Genomic DNA, 20,871 nt, shown 5'->3' with positions numbered 1-20,871 from the left:
GCCCTGAGCTTCACAGCTACCCTCCATCCTATCGCGTGAGTACTTTAAAACAAACAAGAAAATAATAAACAAACACATTAAGGAACACACTAGCAATGACAGAAAGAAAAAAAATACATTCTTAAATATTTACATGATTTGACACCTTGATGAAAAGGATGACCTGCCATGTTACACTACAATTTGCACACACATTGACATATATGGCTACAAACTACAAATTCCTTATAACATAGCATATCAACCAATTGTACCTGAGGCTGCCCTTCTTGCTATAAAATCTATATGTGGTTGCCATATTTAAAAATAAATAAATAAAATAAAACCTTTTTTTGTGAATTAGAGCAAATAAGGATAATCTGTATAACTGAGATATGAACATCTCCTCTTCTCTCACTATATCCTTCTTAGTCATCATACCATTGCATATTACAGTGACACATGAAAATTATTCATGGCTAACATTAGCTACCTAACATAAGTTTTATGTACGGGCTATAAACTCACAACTGTCTTCAATGTACTTGCAGAGGTCAGAAAAGGAGTTTTGAAAAGTTGAGATCTGTTTTTTTTTTTAAAGATATTTTTTGGGCATTTTTAAGCCTTTAATTGATAGGACAGGTGAGCGTGAAGGTAAGAGAGAGAGAGAGAGGGAGTGACATGCAGCAAAGGGCCACAGGCTGGAGTTGAACCCGTGCTGCTGCGGCAACAGCCTTGTACATGGGGCACCTGCTCTACCACTTAGCCACCGACGCCCCCGAGATCTGTTTTTTAGGAGACACAAGCACTTAATCATGTAACCGTGCTCTCTTTTAGATTTTGGTGTAAAAGTGCGGCCAGATGTCAGCAGGGATAGTCGCTGGAGGCTGCATCTTATTCTGGGTTCTGCTCCGTCATCATCATCGTCGCTGTCAGGCTGTTGGTGTTTCTTTGTCTTCCAGGCAGCTGACACTTGGCATCTGCTGTAGAGGTTTTCCAGTCCACGCGCATTCCTCTTCACAGTCAGTCCCTACATTTAGATCAGACTACTTGTGACGAAATGGCAAATGTAGTGAAGTAAAAAGCAGATTACTGAACAAAAAATACATACTATACTGTGACTTTGTTATGGCAATCTGTAACAGGACAAGTGTAAACATAAAACAAAATGTCTTCTCCATCTCATTTCCACATTAAACCGCCCAGTTGTCAATTAAAATAGCTAACATAATTCCTGTCATACTTACGAGGTGCCACTAGTTGGCATGCCACTAAAAACTTGTCAGTCTTATCCTGACAGGTGCTCGTTAGTGCAGTGTGATGCAGTGGCTGAGGAGTAAAATAAATCTAAGCTACTGAAAGCAAAAGTATCAAAATGGACCATGGATGATGAAAATATATTGAAAAACAAACAAAACACCGTCACTCTCAGATCAATTAACTTATCTTTTGTGGGCATGATGAACTGAAACGGATGCGTTTCAGCTACAAAGCCATTATCAGCTGAAACCCGTCTGTTTCTGTTGAAGTTAATTTATCCTAGGGTGCTGGCGTTCTATTTGTTTTTGGATCTTATCCACAACCATGCACCACTATATAGTGTTCAAGATTTTTTGGAGTTGAAGTTGTGCATGCGGCTACTTTTTTCATTCAGAGGCCGCACAAAATGTTTCTGAAGGCCATCACTGGCCCACAGGCCGCACTTTGAGATGTTGTAATGTGATGTAATCTCCACCCACATATTCAGACATAAATCAATGATTATATCAATGGGTCTTTGGAACCATGCTGAGAAGCTTTAGCCTCTTTTCAAAGGGAATGTAACTGGAAAAGTGCCAGACTGGAATTCAAAGCCAAGAGACAAAATATCCATAAATACAGAAGCTTCACATTTTCAAATACAGTGATCATAATTAATGACATAATGATGAACTATAGTCTTACACAACCAGATAATGTAAGACTGATGGCGACTTTTACTCTCTCAGCTCTCCCTCTGTCTCTTGTCTAAGAAATGAGAAATCTACTATAATCGATTTGAACACACCTGTTTAGCAGCAGAACCTCTCTCATCTCTCTCAAAGCAATTACATGATCAAAGACAGGGAGCGCAATCAATGTCCAAAGTAATTGGTCTTACCTGCCATGCAACCCCTGTTAGAAAACTATTACAGCTAACTGCTGTTCTGGTCATCTCAGCAGCAGCTGTCCAATCACATCAGGTTGAGAGGTTCCTGAAGTGTGTGTCCCCCCCCAACAGCCTCGGCCTTAGTACTTATCAGCCAGAATCAGAGAGCGGGAGATGAGCCGGCTCTACAGCGAGGTCCGTCTTTATGACTTACAGTGTCTTGATTAAAGTGGATTGTAATCTCATCAGATGTTTGATCCATAGGGCTCCTCTGCCCTGCAGCACACACTAATGGATAAAGATTGTGTGAAGTTATTGGTAAACCAGCGGCAAGTTGCTGAAATATTGATGTCAGGCTAAATAGTGAAATAAGCAGCTGATGTTCGTGGTGTATTCTACTGTTCTGTCAATTTCTATTAGTTTAGTTTATTTGCAAATACATTTATAGAAATACAGGAAAAAGCAAATTAAATTCTTTTTCAGATGTTTTTTGAATAACGATAATGAAGATGATGATTGTCAAGATGGTCCAGGCAGTATTACAATACATAAAATGAGGGTAAATTAAGCTATAGTAAGTTAGAATACAGTAATGATCGACCAGTAAACGAACTCTATTTATGATACCAGTTGACTTCATAGTCATTTAACAGACACGTTCAATATGGTATTTTCAAAATTTTGGCTTTATCTTTGTTCTATTTTTTATTTTTGTTAAAAAAAATATATCACGATGTTTGATTTTTCCATATTGAAAGAGAGTTTGTTCATCTCTAACCATTTAGAAATAGACGATAGCTCCTCATTTTCTTCTCAAATGCTTAAATTTTCACGTGAAGATATTAGACATGTATAGCAAATAAAAAAGGTTTGCAGACCCTGGGTAGGTCGTTTATGTAAATCAAGACCAAGAGATTTAAAATTAAAAACAGGTATTATTAGAAATGACTCAGTATGAATCATTTGATATTTTAGGATACATACTTTTATTTATTTTAATGCCGAGGGTTAGATGAGAAAATTGATACCACTCACATATTTATATAGATGAATTTGTAAGTATGGACTCGGAGCCACGAGACCTTGAGCTTAGTTTAGCTGAGAACAGCGTGAAACAGCTTGGGAGATATATGCTGTAACTAATTCCTGATGAGCAACAGTTTATCTGTCTCTGCTGATTGATTTGAAACCAAGACAAATCTGATGTTGTGGCTAGTAAATAATTGTCTCGTACTCAGATAGAATACAACCCTCGCCTTTTCAAATGTAATTCAGGTTATCTACAGGTATCAGACGATTAAATTTTATGCTTTTCAAGATTATTTTTTACCAGATTTAGGCGTTATTTTTTGGACAAATCATCTTTGAAGCACTGCAGTTAAGTATAAAGTAGTGTATATGTGGTCCCCTGCAGAGGTAGGTTTTATGTGGGGATATGGTTGTTAGGGTGAGCAAGGTTTATTTACATTTTGCCAATAGAAAAGTATAACGTAAAAAGACAATATTATACAGTGACCGAGAGAGGTCACAACACAAAGTCCACAACACCTGCAAATCCACACAACACATTCAGAAATCACATTCATCGAATTCGCAACACATACGCTGCAAATGCTGACAACACAAGCAAATGAGATAACGCAATGCAAATGCTCACAACACAGGCAAGAAGCTGAACGCTCCACAAAAACAAAAACACATGCCGAATTGAAGACAACGGAAATGCTTCCAGGGGGGCCGTAATCACTCACAGACCTGCTTTTGGCCGCCAACAATGTCTCAGATGCTCAGACCAGAATCGACGACACGTTGATGTGCTCCAACAGGTAAGTTATAGAGGATCAAGTTAATTGCACTTACTTGTCTTCCACCTAAAACAAATGTTAAACTTCCGAACAGCATCTTGAGGAAAGTCTGGAAATGTCAACAACCAGTAAGTTTGTCACTGATTACGGTCCCCCTGGAAACATTTCCGTTGTCGTCTTCATTTTGGCGTGTGTTTTCATTTTTGCGGCGCGTTCAGCTTCTTGCCTGTGTTGTGAGCATTTGCATCCCGTTATCTCGTTTGCTTGTGTTGTGAGGATTTGCAGGTGTTCTGGAGTTTGCATGTGTTGTGACCTCTCTCGGCCACCACAGTATTAGGTTCAGTGGTGAAACTGGTGTCTGAATGTGTGGAAAAGGCATGTACCAAACAATGCACATCTACTGTACATCTACTATACATGTGTGCATGTTCACAATCCATTGACACTAAATGTGGACAAAAGGTCAGGTATGTGTCCCATTATTAATCAATTAATCTACTACTTGAGATTTTATCACTACAAGATACCACTGATAGTAAATTGGATGAACTGAGATTTCAAAGTAAACAGAAGCTGCTGTGAATCGCTATATTTTGATTTGCAGGAGATAATGGAGATTTGCTGGATGAATTTCAGCATATTGCATGGCGGTGGGCCAGTGAGGCGTGAAAATTGTAATAAATCAAGCCAGACATGAAATGCAGCGCTGTATGTTTAGAGGACAGCCATTCACACCAGCATCTGTCTCGCAGTATTTGCAGCCTATTACTTGTGATGCTCCAATGTAATCCGTCTTGCTTTGTCACACCATGAACACACTGAGGGCCTAAAAACGTCTTCCCATCATGGTTCATTCCTCTCATACAGTACACGACACACACATCATCGTATTCCAGTCATGTGAAAATGATTCTGAAAACTGTTGGCTTTTCAAAGGGATTGTCTTTCTCGCGCTGGGCCTTGGCGTAGCAAATTGGTCTTCATGGCAGGAGACAGTATGGGATTTTTTTTTTTTTTTTGGGTGAGGCAGGGCTCATTGGGATTGCCATTTCTTTTGATGTCATGTCATGCAATGGCATTTCAAGGGGGAAATATGTTCCTTTGTAGAAGACAGTCCAGGCAGGCAGGCAGTGACAAAGGCAGCTCCAATCAAATCAGACACATAATTAAAAGTTCTGAGAGGCCCGAAACTGGCAAGGTCAACTTAAAAACGGCGAAGAATAAAACTATTTCATAAAGAGATAAACACCTGGAAGAACTGACGGATGCACGTTGTGATGACATTGGAGCAGCTGTCTGCGTTTTGATCTGTAGATAAACAGTGCTGCAGATGAAGCCATTTGTATAGATGAAATAATACCAAGGGGAGAAAAAAAAAATCACTGAAATATAAGTCTGGCAGTGTCAGCGACAGAGTAGTTATGGCTTGGTGCCTGTGAGACTGTTTAGTAGGAGTTCAAATTAATCTTTGAGCCTCTTCTGAGACAGTGCTGGTGCAAGCAGAAAGGACATATTTGCATACAATTGTTAGTCAGGTAGTTGTTTTGTTGGTGTTGCCCAAAATGTAATGCAGACTGCATTAGAGTAGATATAATGTTAAAGATTCATAGTGTACTAAATGGAAGCCCATTTGCGCCAATGTGATGAAAAATAAAATCCTGTAAGTAGGAGTGGGGGAAATAATCGATTCTTAGATGCATCGTGATGCTAATGTGGACCATTATAAATCGATTCACAAATTTCATCGATTATCTGGATGTTTATTTAGTGATGATGACAGAGAGAAGGAGGCAGTGTAGCACCAGTAACTTGTATTCACCTTCATGTAAGGTAGCAGGTTGCATGTTTTAATTTAATGTTTTAACAATTACAATTGACCCTACACTATGTCCCGCCCCCGGCGCAAACTGGCCAATCATAACGTAGCATTGGACCGGCTCAGACCAGGGTCCGACAACAACACAGCTATACTCCATTGACTCTAATGCAGTTGTTTCAGATTTCCTTCATTTTCAGGCTGGTTTTGTGGATGTGGAGCTAAATGTTGTGCCTGGGGCACATCGTGTATTAATGATACTCGTTACCTGGAGAGGTTGGAAAAAGACATACGTTTCTTCCCTGTTCCAAAACCAAAATCAAACCCTGAAAAGTGTAGGGTTAGCTAGCTAGCTACTGAAGATATAGCCTACTGAATGTATACACATGCTGCTTTTGCTTTTTAATGATTATAACAGTGAAACAAAGACCAACCCTGCTGTACAGGAACCAGTGAAGGGAAGCAAGGAAACTTTGCTGATATTAACCGACGAAAAAAGCCGTCCCGATGGCATGATACGCAGCTGGTCACCATTATAGTTTAACAACTTCCTGACTTTTTAACGACACCGACTTTCACCTGGGAGAGTCATCTTGGAATTCCATAAGATTATAAAGCCAAACCCTGTACTTTTTTTTTCTAAACCCAACTATGTGTTTGTTGCTTAAACTCAACCAGTTTGTTGTTAAAGGAAAAACGTCAACTGTAAATTTCCTGTGAAAATGAAAGTGTATTTGAGAAAAAAAAAAGTAACTAACTTGACACGGTGTCCCAGAACATCAACAACCACAAACCCAGGGTACCTTGCACGTCATATTGAGATGTGGAAAGTCCATGGCCAAAATGCTGATATGTTGTTGGAGTGAGACTGTGTTGACCTGTAAGTCATAATAATGAGAAACTGCCCCACAATAATGACTTAATCATCACAACATAATGACGAGGTCATTATTCTGAGGTACTTGGTCATTATTTTAAAAAAAAATCTTTCTCTTTATAATGACTAACAGGCTCTTTTTTTCCATCACACTGGCAGAAATGGGCTTCCATAGTAATAAACTATGACTAATAAAAAATTAGAGATAATTGTACAATGGGCAATTTTAAGCACTATGGGTAATTTCTGTGCAGTATTTTATCCATTCTTTTTAAACATTTCTGATTCAGTATTTAAAACTGTAGTACTCCAGGAGCTGTCCGTGGTGCTGAAAGTCATTGTTTCTGTTCAGAGTCCTTCTCCTCAGGGTCAGCTGACTTACAGTCGCCCTGGAACTGGCAGGAAATCAAGGTCCCACTCAGTGAATGCCCTCTGAAAAATGAGGGTAAGGGTAATGTCCACTTCATCAGAAAGCGTCCCCACTAAAGACAGTCCTGCCGTGAATCTCTTACAAACATTCAGCACATATTGTTCACATTGTATTAAATCTAAAATCAGAGGATAAATTAAACATTAACATTTGTGTTCATCTTGGAGATCCTCTGGTTGTAAAGCAGGGAAATGATTAAACAATAAGAAGAAAGCATTAAAATACATGCTTAAAATTACAATACCATTTATTAAATGTTTATATACTGCTTATAAATTGTAAATAGGGGGGATTAAAGTGTTGCTGTAGATGGAGTAACTTTTAAAAATTCAGATTGTGACCTCTTTTTCAGGAAAGATCTGAGTACATTAAAGTTACAGTACATTATCACATATATAAAAACAAATAATAATCACTCAGTTAACACATTGAGATGTAAAGCTGGTTATAAACACCCTGGGGGTAACAGACTGTGTTGGAGCAAGAAACAGGATCTTTGATGGGCAGTTGTCATTATTTCTTATACTTTATAGACTGAATAACTACCTGTAAGCTTGATCAATGGAATAATGAATGAAAAATGATGCCTGGTTGCTACTTAAAGCATATTCCGATGTGGCTGCGGTTCATCTTTGTTCTTGGTATGCAGTACGTTTCTGTCTGCATGAATTAATCTATCACCTGTCATAACCTATCAGAATTATTTATGTTTATTTATGAAACACAGAGGCTCAGTCTAATCTCTGGGGTCTCAGTGATCGGTTCTTTCTAGGCAGAGCCTCTATAAAAAAAACATTAAGATGATCAATAGTATTTGATTCGGGATCGATGCATTTTAGCTGCATAGTTTATCACGCATGGAAACATCAGAGCAGTAGTTGTGCCACTGACTCCTAAATCTAAAAGAGGGAAACATGGAGGATAAGCTCATGCAGTGAATAGACTAGAGGAGAATTATTAGAATATAAACAGAATAAGAAAGTTTTAGAGAATGAGGAGTGTGTGGCTGGTGAGCAGAGTAGTCAAGGAAACCTGAGGCAGAGAGGCGTTTGTTGTTTTGATGTCACATATTCCCATACGAGTGGCCAAATAGCAAATAATGGCTTCTTCTTCTTCTGTGTTTACCGGTGTGAAAGGTGTTAGATGAATCATAGCACCGCTGCTGAGCGAGGAAGCCTGTTGTGTCTGCCTATGAATGTGTTGCTCCCTCATCAGTGAGGCCTGCAGTGCACTAATTAGTGCCATTAACACTACAGTCGTTAATCATAATGCTTGAATGAAAAGTGCAAATTACACACAGGAGAGTATTACCGTGGTGAAACCCAGCAGATTTGATGCACCTAATTATTTACTTTTGATTCCCTCTGCAGCAGAGAAGTGGTCAGGCAGTGAATCAGCAGCAGATGTGAAACGTTATAGTTGTGCAAAACGACTGGGACTAATTTATTATCTACTTGTTACCATACATTTACCGAAGATGTATTATTGCTCCCTGTTTTAGGGCATTACTGAGCCTTTTTAATAATGACACTGTACTGTATATTTGTGACCTGCTTTTAAGTATTTACATTATCAAAGGGGACCAGTGTTCTTTGAACTGAGGGCCACAGACAGGGTAGGGTAGCTGAAAAGTATTTTTAAAACGACTAACACATTGTTGGTTTTGGTTCTCTGTTGGCTTAAAGAAAAATACAGAATAGCAGCCTTATCTTTTAATTGTTGGCAGCAAACAGCAACCAATTCAAAGCAAAAACAAGTCTATCTTTACCTATTTTTTGTCTTGCTTTGCCAACAATGTAGCTCATGAATACAATATCTACGAGGGCGGCTTCTGGCTCACCTGGTGGAGTGTGTGCCCAAAGTGGCCTGCGTCCCTCTCTCCCACCTGTCCTGTCTGCCCTTAGCTGTGTTATCAATGCCCAAAAAATAATCTTAAAAAATAAAAAAAAACTGGGGCATCAGTGGCTTAGAGCAGGCGCCCCATGTACCCCATAAAAATGACAATAAAGAAATCTATCTAAATGCAACTGAACTTTTTTTTTTAAATTACTTTCAAAAGGGAGACTTTCTACACAAACTTTCATTTTTAAAAAATGGTTTTAAGTTAGGTTGCAGTGGCCAATCTCAACTTTATTTCACTTTTTATTCTGTGACTTTCCTGAAAAGTTGCACTGGGGCCCATGAGGTGGGAGGGCCCTTGTAAATGATACAGATTTCCACCTTGAAGCTACACCTGTGTTCATAGAACTCCCATTAAATTAAAAAATGGTGCCATTATTTATTATCATTATCATCATTATATATTATTTATTTATTATAGTCTATATGCCCTCAAAACTCAAAACTATTCAATTAAAAATAATGACTTATTTTCTTTGATATTTTTGTCATATACAGATATGCAGAGATCATTGGTGGGTAACATGTATGCTGATGTCCCTTAATGCCAAGTCTCTATTTGATCATGGGACAAGATGATATGATACGGTAGCTAGTTTAGGTGCAAAATCTGTCAAGACTGAAAAGCTTAGCACATTTACAAGTCCAGCAGCAGTCATGTCTTTTAGTAGTAAGAAAGGACAAGAGAGGGGTGTGCACGCACCTCATAACTAATGTGCACTAGGGCCCCTCACGATCGTGTGCACTGTGGCCTGTGGTAACTACCTTACGCCACTGGTGGCAGATGTTATCATGGCAGGCCCATACAAATAAATGAATGTGTGGGGAACCCTTGCTACTGCTGTTAGCTAAAGTTAGCAATTTCAGTGGACAACTCTGCAATTTAGTGTAGAAGTGAGTTGAAGAAGATATTTTGTTTTATGTGTTTTTGTTTTATTTTTCCTGTGCGGCCCTCAATCAAATGCTGACTCCCTAAATTGGCACTCAGTCATCAAGACTTTAAACACCCCCAATCAAAACAATCTTTGGTGACTCCTGCATCATCTGCAACAACAACAATTTTGACTCCCCCAAAATAAATAACCAAATCAAGTGGAGTAGATGTTAATCATGACAGGCTACCTACTGTTTGTCAAGCCAGGTGTTCATACTGTTCTGCAGGAATTGAACCTACTGCTTGTCTGAAAGTTAAAACAATGTGACATGTGATTAGAGGCACATGTGCTTTGTAAAACCACCAGAGCGGCCCTGCCTTTGAGGCTCTGTTTCATCTTTCATCTAAATAAGGCACAAACTGAAGCTTATTTGTAGTACATATTTTTAGTTTCATATGGGAAGTTGATCTGGGCAGTAATCACTTTGGGTCTGCCAGAGATTTTCTCGCCCGCCTCCACAGTGTCCTGTGAGGTTGCGACCGACTTTTTACTGGTTTCTAAAAAAACTTTCACTCACAATATTTAGAATCTGCTTTGTTCAGAGAGGTGGTTATCTTTGGCGTCTCCATTTGAAAATCCTCTTTAATGAGGTCAGAAAATGTAATGTAAAAAAAAAGAAGAAACAAGACTGTATTTAACTGGAGTGGAGTTTTCTGCTCTCCTCCATGAACCAGACTGTTCGGTAATTGCATCTCATGGGATTTAGGCTTCATTTGTTGTCCGGTGGAGGCAGAATCTCCAGCAGAATACGTAAAACAAATTGGGGGCGTCTAAGAAAAACTGACATGTTTCTCACTTTTCACACTGTGCACTCAATTCAACAAATCCTCCTGATCAATAATTATAACAAGCTCTACAAGTTTTGTTTGTTGCTATTGTTTTATTCCATTACATACACTCACTGGCCACTTTATTAGGTACACCTGTTCAACTGCTCATCTACACAAACAGCTTATCATAAAATCACGGCAATTTAGGCTTGTAGACATGGTCAAGACAACCTGCTGAAGTTCAAACTGAGCATCAGAATGGGGAAGAAAGGTGATTTAAGTGATTTTTGAACGTGACATGGTTGTCGGTATGAGACAGGCTGCTCTGAGTATTTCAGAAACTTGTGATCTATGCACAACCATCTCTAGGGTTTACAGAGGATGGTCCAACAAAGAGAAAATATCCAGTGAGCAGCAGTTCTCTGGGTGAAAATGTCTTGTTGATGCCAGAGGTCAGAGGAGAATGGCCAGGCTGGTTCAAGATGATAGAAAGGCAACAGTAACTCAAATAACCACTGGTTACAACCAAGGTCTGCAGAAGACCATCTCTGAACCAACAACACGTCCAACCTTGAAGCAGATGGGCTACAGCAGCAGAAGACCACACCAGGTGCCACTCCTGTCAGCTAACAACAGGAAACTGAGGCTACAGTTCACACAGGCTCACCAAAACTGGACAATAGAAGATTGGAAAAACGTTGCCTGGTCTGATGAGTCTCAATTTCTGCTGCCACATTCAGATGGTAGGGTCAGAATTTGGTGTAAACAACATGAAAGCATGGATCCATCCTGCCTTGTATCAGCGGTTCAGGCTGCTGGTGGTGGTGTAATGGTGTGGGGGATATTTTCTTGGCACACTTTGGGCCCCTTAGTACCAACTGAGCATGGTTTAAACACCACAGCCTACCTGAGTATTGTTGCTGACCGTGTCCATCCCTTTATGACCACAGTGTACCCATCTTCTGATGGCTACTTCCAGCAGGATAACGCACCATGTCACAAAGCTCAAATCATCTCAAACTGGTTTCTTGAACATGACAATGGGTTCACTGTACTCCAATGGCCTCCACAGTCACCAGATCTCGATCCAATAGAGCAGCTTTGGGATGTGGTGGAACGGGAGATTCACATCATGGATGTGCAGCCGACAAATCTGCAGCAAGTGTGTGATGCTATCATGTCAATATGGACCAAAATCTCTGAGGAATATTTCCAGCACCTTGTTGAATCTATGACACCAATAATTAAAGCAGTTCTGAAGGCAAAAGGGGTCCAACCTGGAACTAGCAAGGTGTACCTAATACAGTGGCCAATGTGTATCTGCGTTACAGAGAAGAAAACTGGCCCTTCATTAGCTGAGTTGGGATTTAAATGTGTGTTCAAATGTCATGATCATGTAGCTGCTGAGTAATTAATTAGGAGAAACTTACATACATTTGTGGTCAGAAGACAAAAAGGCAGGCAGTGAGTCTCTGAACTGCTGTGTGCTAAGAAACAATATCCCTCCTCCCCCACTGGGTCAATCTCCTTAAGATATGATAGTCAAGATTTGCATATTAATTTTCCTTGATGCTGCTCTCTTATATGTGTGGCACCAGCTGATAAGAACGTCTTGGTGACAGCCTGTGCATCCAACACAGTGTGACTGGAGGAGATAGCAAAAATCAGCGTTCACAGCTGTGATTCTTCCGCTGGCCATAACGGCGTAATTAAAATTGCACTTCCTCCCTCTCTACGAAGTACAGTACAAGATCATGTTCATCACATCAAGCCTATTAAGATTGCTCTGTTTCATTTTTAATCTATAGGTAGACTCTGTTTCCTGTAATTTTGCCTCTAATCATAAGCAAGGGAAGCATCAGGATGTTGGAAGATCCGAGAGATTACTGGATATATGAAAGTTATCAAAGTCAGCAGCTATGGTGAGAGGAAAAAGATTACTTCTGGCTTCAAAGTGGCAGATTATTTTTGAAAATGTACAACACTGTTTTCACACTTTCTTGCAGCGCTAAAGGTCACTGTAGCTGGCAGTGCAACACTTATCACTCCAAGTTTGAAATGCATTTCTTACAACAGAGATTTTAGAGATTAGAAGATTCAGATATCAAAGGTGAATCAAAACACGTCTGGGGGTGTCTGTGTTCGTTATCTTTATAATATTGATATCCAATGTTGCTTTTATGACAAATGATACCTAAATATAGGTGCTTTTCTTTTATCTCACTCTTGTATGTTTAAGGCTTGTAACCAGTGTATACTACTACAAAGCTATGTATATTAAAGGGACAGTTCACCCCAAAACTTACTTGTAGTGCTAATTATCTCGGGTGTGAGTTGTGGAGTGTTGGAGATATCAGCCGTAAAGATGCCTGCCTTCTCTTGAATATAATGGAGCTACATAGCACTCTGCTTGCTGTATTCTCTACCTTTAAGCCGCTGGAAACACAGGGATGAGTCTCTTGGGCTGCTTTCAGACCTAGAGTTGTCTTGCTTTTTTTTGGTCTGAATCAGGGACTCATTTTGTTCCAAAGTTGTATAATTGCCTAGAGTTGGTTCGTGTTCTCACGGCAGCATTTACAAGCAGACCAGATAAAATGCCTTGCACGAGAAAGCTGCTCTTGATTGGTCAGAATTTCCATGTGGGAAAAATCCAGGAAGTAAACAAAACGTTGAAGAAGAGTACACTTGCAAGATAAATGTGACACTTTCTAATGTCACAATGGAGGGACACAGGTTGATTTTAGCGCTGGTCATCGTGGACTATATTGCTGTCATTGTTCATTTTAGTCAAACCATACAGTTTGAAAACGAGGCCAACCCAAACAATGTGTCATGTGACTGCAGTTGGTTCAGATCGAGGTCGGAACACGTTCTCACCACAAACGAACCGCACCAGAGTTTGTAACTGGACCGAGACCACCTCTTCAAGAAGGTCTTGGTCCGGTTGTTTGGTGCGTACCCAAGTGTAATTGCTGTGTTCACACCTGCCCAAATGAACCGTTCTTAGGAGGCAAACGATCTTGAGTTCAATTGAACAGAACCAAACAGGGCAAATGTGAAAGCACCCTAAAGACCAGTCAGTTTTGTTGTTTGTTGGTCTCAAACAGTGGTCTGCAGTGGTTTACAGCTTGGCAGCTGGGCTGACCAGAGTTTTATGGTGGTGTTGTATAGGTATCGTTTATGTATGTGCGCATGTAGGAACCTTGGCATTGTGGGCAGGCAATTCTTGCACATCTGACATAAAATCTCACCAGCACCAATGCACAGTTGCATTATGTTTTACAGTAGACATTTGTAGTTGTAGTAGCAGTTATCTTAGAAGGTAAAACCTTTTCTTGATGCCTTATTTGAAATATTATCTCCAATGAAGGAGATAACATGTATGTAATTGTATGTAGAAGATAACATCTTGTACTTAGGAGATAAACTCCAACACTCAATATCTCACGCCAAAACAATCTAGATTGACAAACAGCACTACAGGTAGGAGGAAAATCATGCCTTTTTTACTTTGGCATGAACTGTCCCTTTATGATCTGTTTGAGAAGTTGTCTTTGATCCAATAAAACATCATTTTAACAAAGACTGAACAGGGAGCAATTACATATCTGAGCTTTAAAGTGCCCTAATGTGGTCATCCGCATAGTCAGCATCAGAAAATATGAATAGAAATCCAGACTAATGAGCTGGAGAAAGAGTGCCAGGCAGCTGCATGTCTTGACAGCTGATTAATGAGATCCTAACAGAATTGGATTTGAATATCAACGCTGGCCTATTGCTTAAACTGACATTAATTGCCACCTATTAGACTGGCTCTGCACCCCTGTATTTCAAAACAATCACCACCATTGAGAGATTAGAAGAGAGAAGGGTAGGAGGGCAAGCCAGTGCTCAGTGCTGTATCATTTGTCAGGTGGTGCTGTATGGCAGTTTGCACAATTATTTGTGTGTGTGTGAGTGAGTGAGTGAGTGAGTGAGTGAGAGAGTGAGAGAGTGAGAGAGAGAGAGAGTGAGAGAGAGAGAGATTGAGAGAAAAAGAAATAAAACCCTATCATTTTTAGCCAACAGGACCCACTACTGGCCCCTGGAGGCTTTAATATTGACTGCAGCTCACAATACAGATGTTGGCTTGACTATTAACCAACTGATGATTGACAGCAACTCAGATTAAGGCACAGCTTTCGATACGTTGAAAGAATGAATTGCAAGAAAATTTCTACCAGCATAAAAGCGTAAGTACATAAGAACACATATTTAAAAATTAAAGGATTTGTTCCACTTAGATTCAAAAAGGACACAAGACACAACATTGTGATATTGAGATAATGCTGTCATAATTACTGCAATATTATTTTTACCCATATCACCAAAGCCCCTTCCCCACTGGACATAAAACCCACTAACTTTTAGCGTTTGTATTCAATGGGAATGGTTAAAATCAGCATTCATTATCAGGACAAATGCCTCTGCAGTAGTCAGGGGTATTTAACACTGTTCCAACCTGCAGATGTGCTTATTTGATTCAATGATGCACTGCCACAAAATACCATCCGTCTCCGTCCAAGCAGCACTCGAACATTACACTTTATTTTTCTCTCCCTCCTCTGTGTTGAAATTTAAGTTGACATAGAGTTAGAGGGAGGAACTGAATTAGTAATAGCTTTAAAAAGAAGTAACCACCGTTAACATTTTCACTGGTCTCCATGCTGCTTGCTACAGTTTACTAACCTGTTTTCTGGCCCATCTATGGTGTTGAATATGACACACCAGAAAAAAAATATAGAAAGGCATATTTGTACATGGCTCTGGTTTACTAGCAATGGGAGAGGAGTCTATCGCCTATTATTAGCAGGTTTTCACATGTTTAAAAAAAACTGTGTATACATGCTAATTTTGGCGGAAAAGGGTACAAGTTCTAACTAGCTAGCCCTATCACCAGACAAGAACATTATATTTCATTTTTTTGAAAAACGCTACGTTACGTTCATTGATGTTTAAGTCCAATTCCAGTGTTTTACAACTTCTTGCTACAATATTTGTGCATGGCAACTCATAACCCTGACCTTCACACTCTTACTTTCTAATTCGCTACAAACTGTTAGGGAGCCTCTCAATGGACCACTACAAGGCGACCACTACAACCAGACCGAGACCCTCTTGAAGAGGTGGTCTCAGTCCAGTTAAAAAAGTGTGACTTGCTTGTGGTGAGAACATGTTCCGACCTTGATCTGAACCAACTGCAGTCACATGACCCATTGTTTGGGTTAAACATGAGCATGTTACAGTCCTGGAGGATTATTAATATGCACATTCAGCACATCCAGTGCATCAAAACATTGTTTTCTAGTTGGAGCCGTGCCTCGTTTTCAAACTGTATGGTTTGACTAAAATGAACAATGACAGCAATATAGTCCACGATGACCAGCGCTAAAATCAACCTGTGTAGTTGTCCCTCCATTGTGACATTAGAAAGTGTCGCATTTATCTTGCAAACGTACTCTTCTTCAATGTTTTGTTTTGTTGTTGGAAATTCTGACCAATCAAGAGCAGTTTTCTCGCGCAAGGCATTTGATCTGGTTCGCTTGTAAATAATGCTGTGAGAACACAAACCAACTCTAGGCAATTATGCAACTGTGTAACAAAATTAGACCCTGATTCAGACCAAAGCAAGACAACTCTAGGTCTGAAAGCACCCTAAATGTTTAAAATGGACACATTTCGGTGGGATTTGATTATTGAAAATGACTGTTGTCTTTTCATGTCAGCGGTATTGAGCTATTGAGTGGTCATAAATATGGTTAAATTCTGTTAATAGAAGAATACATTTGATGATGTGATCAAATACTTTTGAGCAAAGCCAGTGTAATTAAAGCTAAAAGGGTTTATCCACTTGGGAGCATGAATATTCTCAGCTGATTCCATGACACTATATATATTATAAGATATCTTGCTCGTAAAGTTGGCTATTTTAACTTACGTTGGCACTAGAGGATTCAAAAATGGAAAAGGTTCGTCCTCTGATGAGCAAGGCTGTGCGCAGAAAAATCAACTCAATCAATCTGTCTTATTAGTTTTATGTGTACAAGTAGAAATGCTAGCCCGAGGATGCTAGACGAGAGGCCTGGGCCATCAGAATCATTAGGACCAATCCTCAGGGCACCATGAATGTCTGTGCCAAATTGCAGAACAATGTGACCAACAGTTGTTGAGATTAGAGTGGGCAGACAGAGAGACAGACCAGCCAACCGGCAGACATCACCATCATTAGGCCCCACTGTTACCGAGGCTAAAATGTCACTCTAAGAGTCATTTTGCATTTCTTTGACAGTAATCACTGAAAATGGAAGGAGTGTTTCATTTGTCTTTCTCACTCTCTCCCTCTTTATTTTCCCTCTCTCCTTTTTCTCTCCCCCTCTATTTCTCTTTCTCTCAGAGTAATTGATATGATATGAGCGCTGGCAAGTGTAATCTTCTTTTAATTAAGACCTGCTGCTGGCACCGGCTTCAGACAGATAGTGACTTACGGCTCTCTTCCTCTCATTTTTCTTCCCCTCTTCTATCATCTTATTTTTCCTCTGTTGCTCCTCCAACTTTGGCTTCCTCATCTTTCTCTCGTTATCTTAACACTCAACTCTTTCCTCTAACCTTTTACTTCCTGCCCCCCTTCTTATCATCTACTCGGTCTGCCTCTAACATCCGTTGTCTTCTTTTCCTTTTCCAATTTCTCTTCTCCCTTGTCGATTCTTTCTGTTACGCTACAGTCCCAGCACCATGAAGAGGAAAAGAGAGCCCTCAGCCGGGAAATTATCCTCCTCAACAACCACCTCATGGAGGCGAAGATCACCATCAATAAACTCAGAGAGGACAACGTGAGTACCCAGAGCTGCATCATCTAATATGGGACACATTGTGTGTGTAAACTTACTTGTACAAAATCTGAACTTTCGTCTGATAAGACATTAGCAAAGGACATGCCCAAATTATACTTCCCCTTCAAGCCAAAATATTAAGCAGCAGCCTGGGGCATTAAGGACCACAGAGATCTGGGGCCCTGGGGCAGTTGCTGTCCTTGCCTGGTCAGTAATCCAGCCTTCTTAGCACATCTTCAACTTTTCAAAAAGCTGTTTTTCCTGATGGGAATACTTTCTTCTGTCACACTGGCAGCCGTCTCCCTGAGCCCACTATTGCTAAAAGTCTCATATTCACTGTACTTCTGCAACATCCTGGATATTTGTGCTTCAAGGAGCCACAGCAGATAGAGGAATTAACTCTAAGCCACTGGGTGTTTTATAGTGATTATACTGAAATCAATGGGCATCCTCAGGGCTGCTTGAATTTGTAGCCGGGGCTGCGTGGATCTGAGCTCAGGGGCATGTGGCAATCTGGTGCCTCACTTTCTTTGAAGTGATTTTACTGGTATTTTCTACTGGGGGCTGCAGGTTAGGTTAGATTTTCTCTCTTTGGTCTATGGCAGTTTTTAGCACTTCTGAGCTATAGCGTATTTTGACAATCCCTCCAGATCTCGCCGGGCTGATTGGAGTCAAGGTTCATTTAGAGTGGAAGGAGAATTTGTCCCATCAGAGCCAGCAGCGAGACGGGCATTTCCTCCAGAGAGCCAGCTTTGAATTTACTTCTTATATCATGGGATACACTGAGTGACCTTTCAGGCGTGACATGAGACCTGACGGGAAAAACAAATGCATCACTTTGAGTGAAGTGTATTAAATTTGTTTTACTCCTAAGTGATAAAAAACATAAAATCTACCAGGGCCTGCTAGGTGCAGACATAGAGACCCAAGTGCCACAGCTTGTTTGAAGTAACTGCTGACATATATTGTTGGAAAGTCAATCAGACGACTACAATAGATGCAAAAGAAGACTACACTGTGACACAAAACAACAAAACAGAAACACAAAATGACAAAGACAGAGAATGACCACAGAGGAATACAAAACGGCCTCATAAAGATGCAAAATGGCATAAAGGACGCACAAAACGACCACGAAGAGAGGTAAAGAGAATACAGACAAAAGGACTACAAACAGGAAACATCTCCAGCCATCAAGTAAACTATCCGGTGCTACCTATCCACCCTGTTCCTGGGGTGCTATTGTATTTACCAATCACCTAGGAAAGAGGATTAGCGTACCATTCACGGTACCGTTACAAACGGAAAACATTGGTTCCGGTTCAGCGCCAGAACTAATTCACACAAGGTATCATGAGGGCTAGGAATAATGTGGATAATAATATGGGTATTTTTATCTGTTCACATATTTTATCTGTTCATCATATTATTGTTCTCGCCATATTTTTTAGTCTCTTTCATAAATTAGAAGCAAAACTTAGTTACAAAAAGTTAAATAGCTAAATTTCACAGCATCTGTGCAGCCTTGTTTATTCACCATGTCCATGTAAACGACAATGAACACAGCCATAAAGTTTTCCTTACGCAGAAACTTAATTTTCTGATAACTACATCACCACATAATTCAAAAATGTTCAGGCAAAGATAATATTTGGTTATTTGTAGTGCTATGTGTATGTTGCAAATGTCTAGATTTGGTAAATTCATAAGACACTTGGGACTTCTTACCCTGCTTTTGACGACATCAAGCTAGCTCTGGCCCACTCTCTCACACACAGTGGTCAACATCTTGGCTCTGCTGGCTGCCTGCTCCAAACACTCTGAATTCTATATTTTATAAAGCGGTAAAGGGGCGATAGGCTGAAAACAGGAATCTTTTCCTGTACTCTCTTTTCTTTTTTCTATACTCATCCAGACCTGGTAATGACTAAAATTAAATTCCATACTTTCCCATACTGCGTAGGAACCCTGTATGTAGGAGGCATGGGGGGTCCTCTACATGTCTGTGCCCCTGGGCCCAATATTTCATACTCCATCCATGCTTATTACTGGCTATCAGCCTGCATGAATACAGCGTCTATAAAGCCACAAGAAACTGTCATTACTCTACTCACATAATCATGTGAAATACATACAGTATGTTAAGACCTCATCATCATTATTAAACTCACAAAAACTGTCTCGCCAGCAGCTGGTGGCTGACATTCCCAGCAGAAACCCGCCACATAACTCACATTAACTAAGACATCACCAAGGTCTCAAAGGTTTATTTGACATGTCCACAGAAACTGCAGGGAGCCCACATGTCCCCTGGCGACGAAAAGAAAAGAAATAAAGTGATTCAAACAGCAGTCGCTGTTAACTGGTGGGGGAGTTGAAACTGTCAAAGAGAAGGCTTTGATGTTACGGGAAGTATTGTAGGACTGTGGTGTGACAGAGGCACAGGGAGGCTACTGTGCAGCAGGGACTGACCTTTATAAGAGGATGGATTTTACAGAGGAGGGAGAGAAGAAGAAAGTGAACTAAACCGACTAACCACCCACCCACATTCGTGCATTCAGAAACAGAAAACAATTCGGCTGAGCATCTGCTGTGCCAATAGATCACCCGCGCTCTGCTCTGAAATTTAAGTAAAACCCTAAAACCCATCCATTATAGAGGGAAAGTACAGAGAAAGAAAAAAATAATGCTGCACGAGCTTCCCAAGGCTGGAGCACGCCGATAAGTGAATGCATAATAAAATTAGCGAACCCACATATATTACAAATTTAATAAGTTCAGTAGTATTATTAAGATCCTGCAATCCCTTGATGTCAACCTAGTGAAGTAATATAGCCAAGGTGAAAAATACACTCTAACTAATTAAATTGCACCAGCGTCGATGGATGAATTTGCTCCTTTGATTTGACAGTTCACTAAATCAAAGAATTGCCTAATCCAGTAGGCTACTTATCCCAATTTTTCAATGAAATACAGCTCAGTGTGTGCACTACATATTGATGCTACACTATCCATTCCTAATAATTAAAAATCCAGTCATGCTGGGCATCTTGTTTTGTTTCCCCATGACCCATAATTAATTTATAAATACTTCATTAATAGTAAATTGATACATTTTATTTTTAAAGTTGTTGTTGCTATAGTACCAGGCTAACATGACATTACTGTATCCTGAAATTTTCCCCCCAAGAAGTCCCCCATAATTACAAAATAATTAAACCATAATTAGAAGGCTGTGATCTAAAGTGCTTTTTCCCAGCGGGTGTTCGAACACAATCCCCTTCGGTCAAACACTTACTTGAACCATCAGGCTGCCAAAATGAACAAGATTTTTTAAATGCCTGAACTTAGAGATTGAGGATA

General features: G+C 40.0%; 2 protein-coding genes across 5 annotated transcripts in view; one reads left to right on the top strand and one right to left on the bottom strand.

Annotated features, from left to right (window-relative positions):
• The window catches only part of LOC125900430 (brain-enriched guanylate kinase-associated protein), a 91,166-nt gene that overhangs the window by 59,708 nt on the left and 10,587 nt on the right, over nucleotides 1–20,871 (top strand). For all 4 annotated transcript variants that reach the window (XM_049595410.1, XM_049595409.1, XM_049595411.1 and 1 more), the window contains one exon: nucleotides 17,401–17,508. In XM_049595410.1, the coding sequence (XP_049451367.1) occupies nucleotides 17,401–17,508 (108 nt within the window). The remainder of the gene's footprint in view (nucleotides 1–17,400; nucleotides 17,509–20,871) is intronic.
• Nucleotides 548–20,871, bottom strand: part of wdr25 (WD repeat domain 25) — a 62,472-nt gene continuing 42,148 nt past the window's right edge. Inside the window, exon 8 of the transcript XR_007450853.1 lies at nucleotides 548–1,009. The gene's annotated coding sequence lies outside the window, so the exon portion shown is untranslated. The remainder of the gene's footprint in view (nucleotides 1,010–20,871) is intronic.

The sequence above is a fragment of the Epinephelus fuscoguttatus genome, linkage group LG14 (genome assembly GCF_011397635.1).
Source record: "Epinephelus fuscoguttatus linkage group LG14, E.fuscoguttatus.final_Chr_v1".
Classification (NCBI taxonomy): domain Eukaryota; kingdom Metazoa; phylum Chordata; class Actinopteri; order Perciformes; family Serranidae; genus Epinephelus; species Epinephelus fuscoguttatus.
This window is presented reverse-complemented; position numbering and strand designations above follow the sequence as displayed.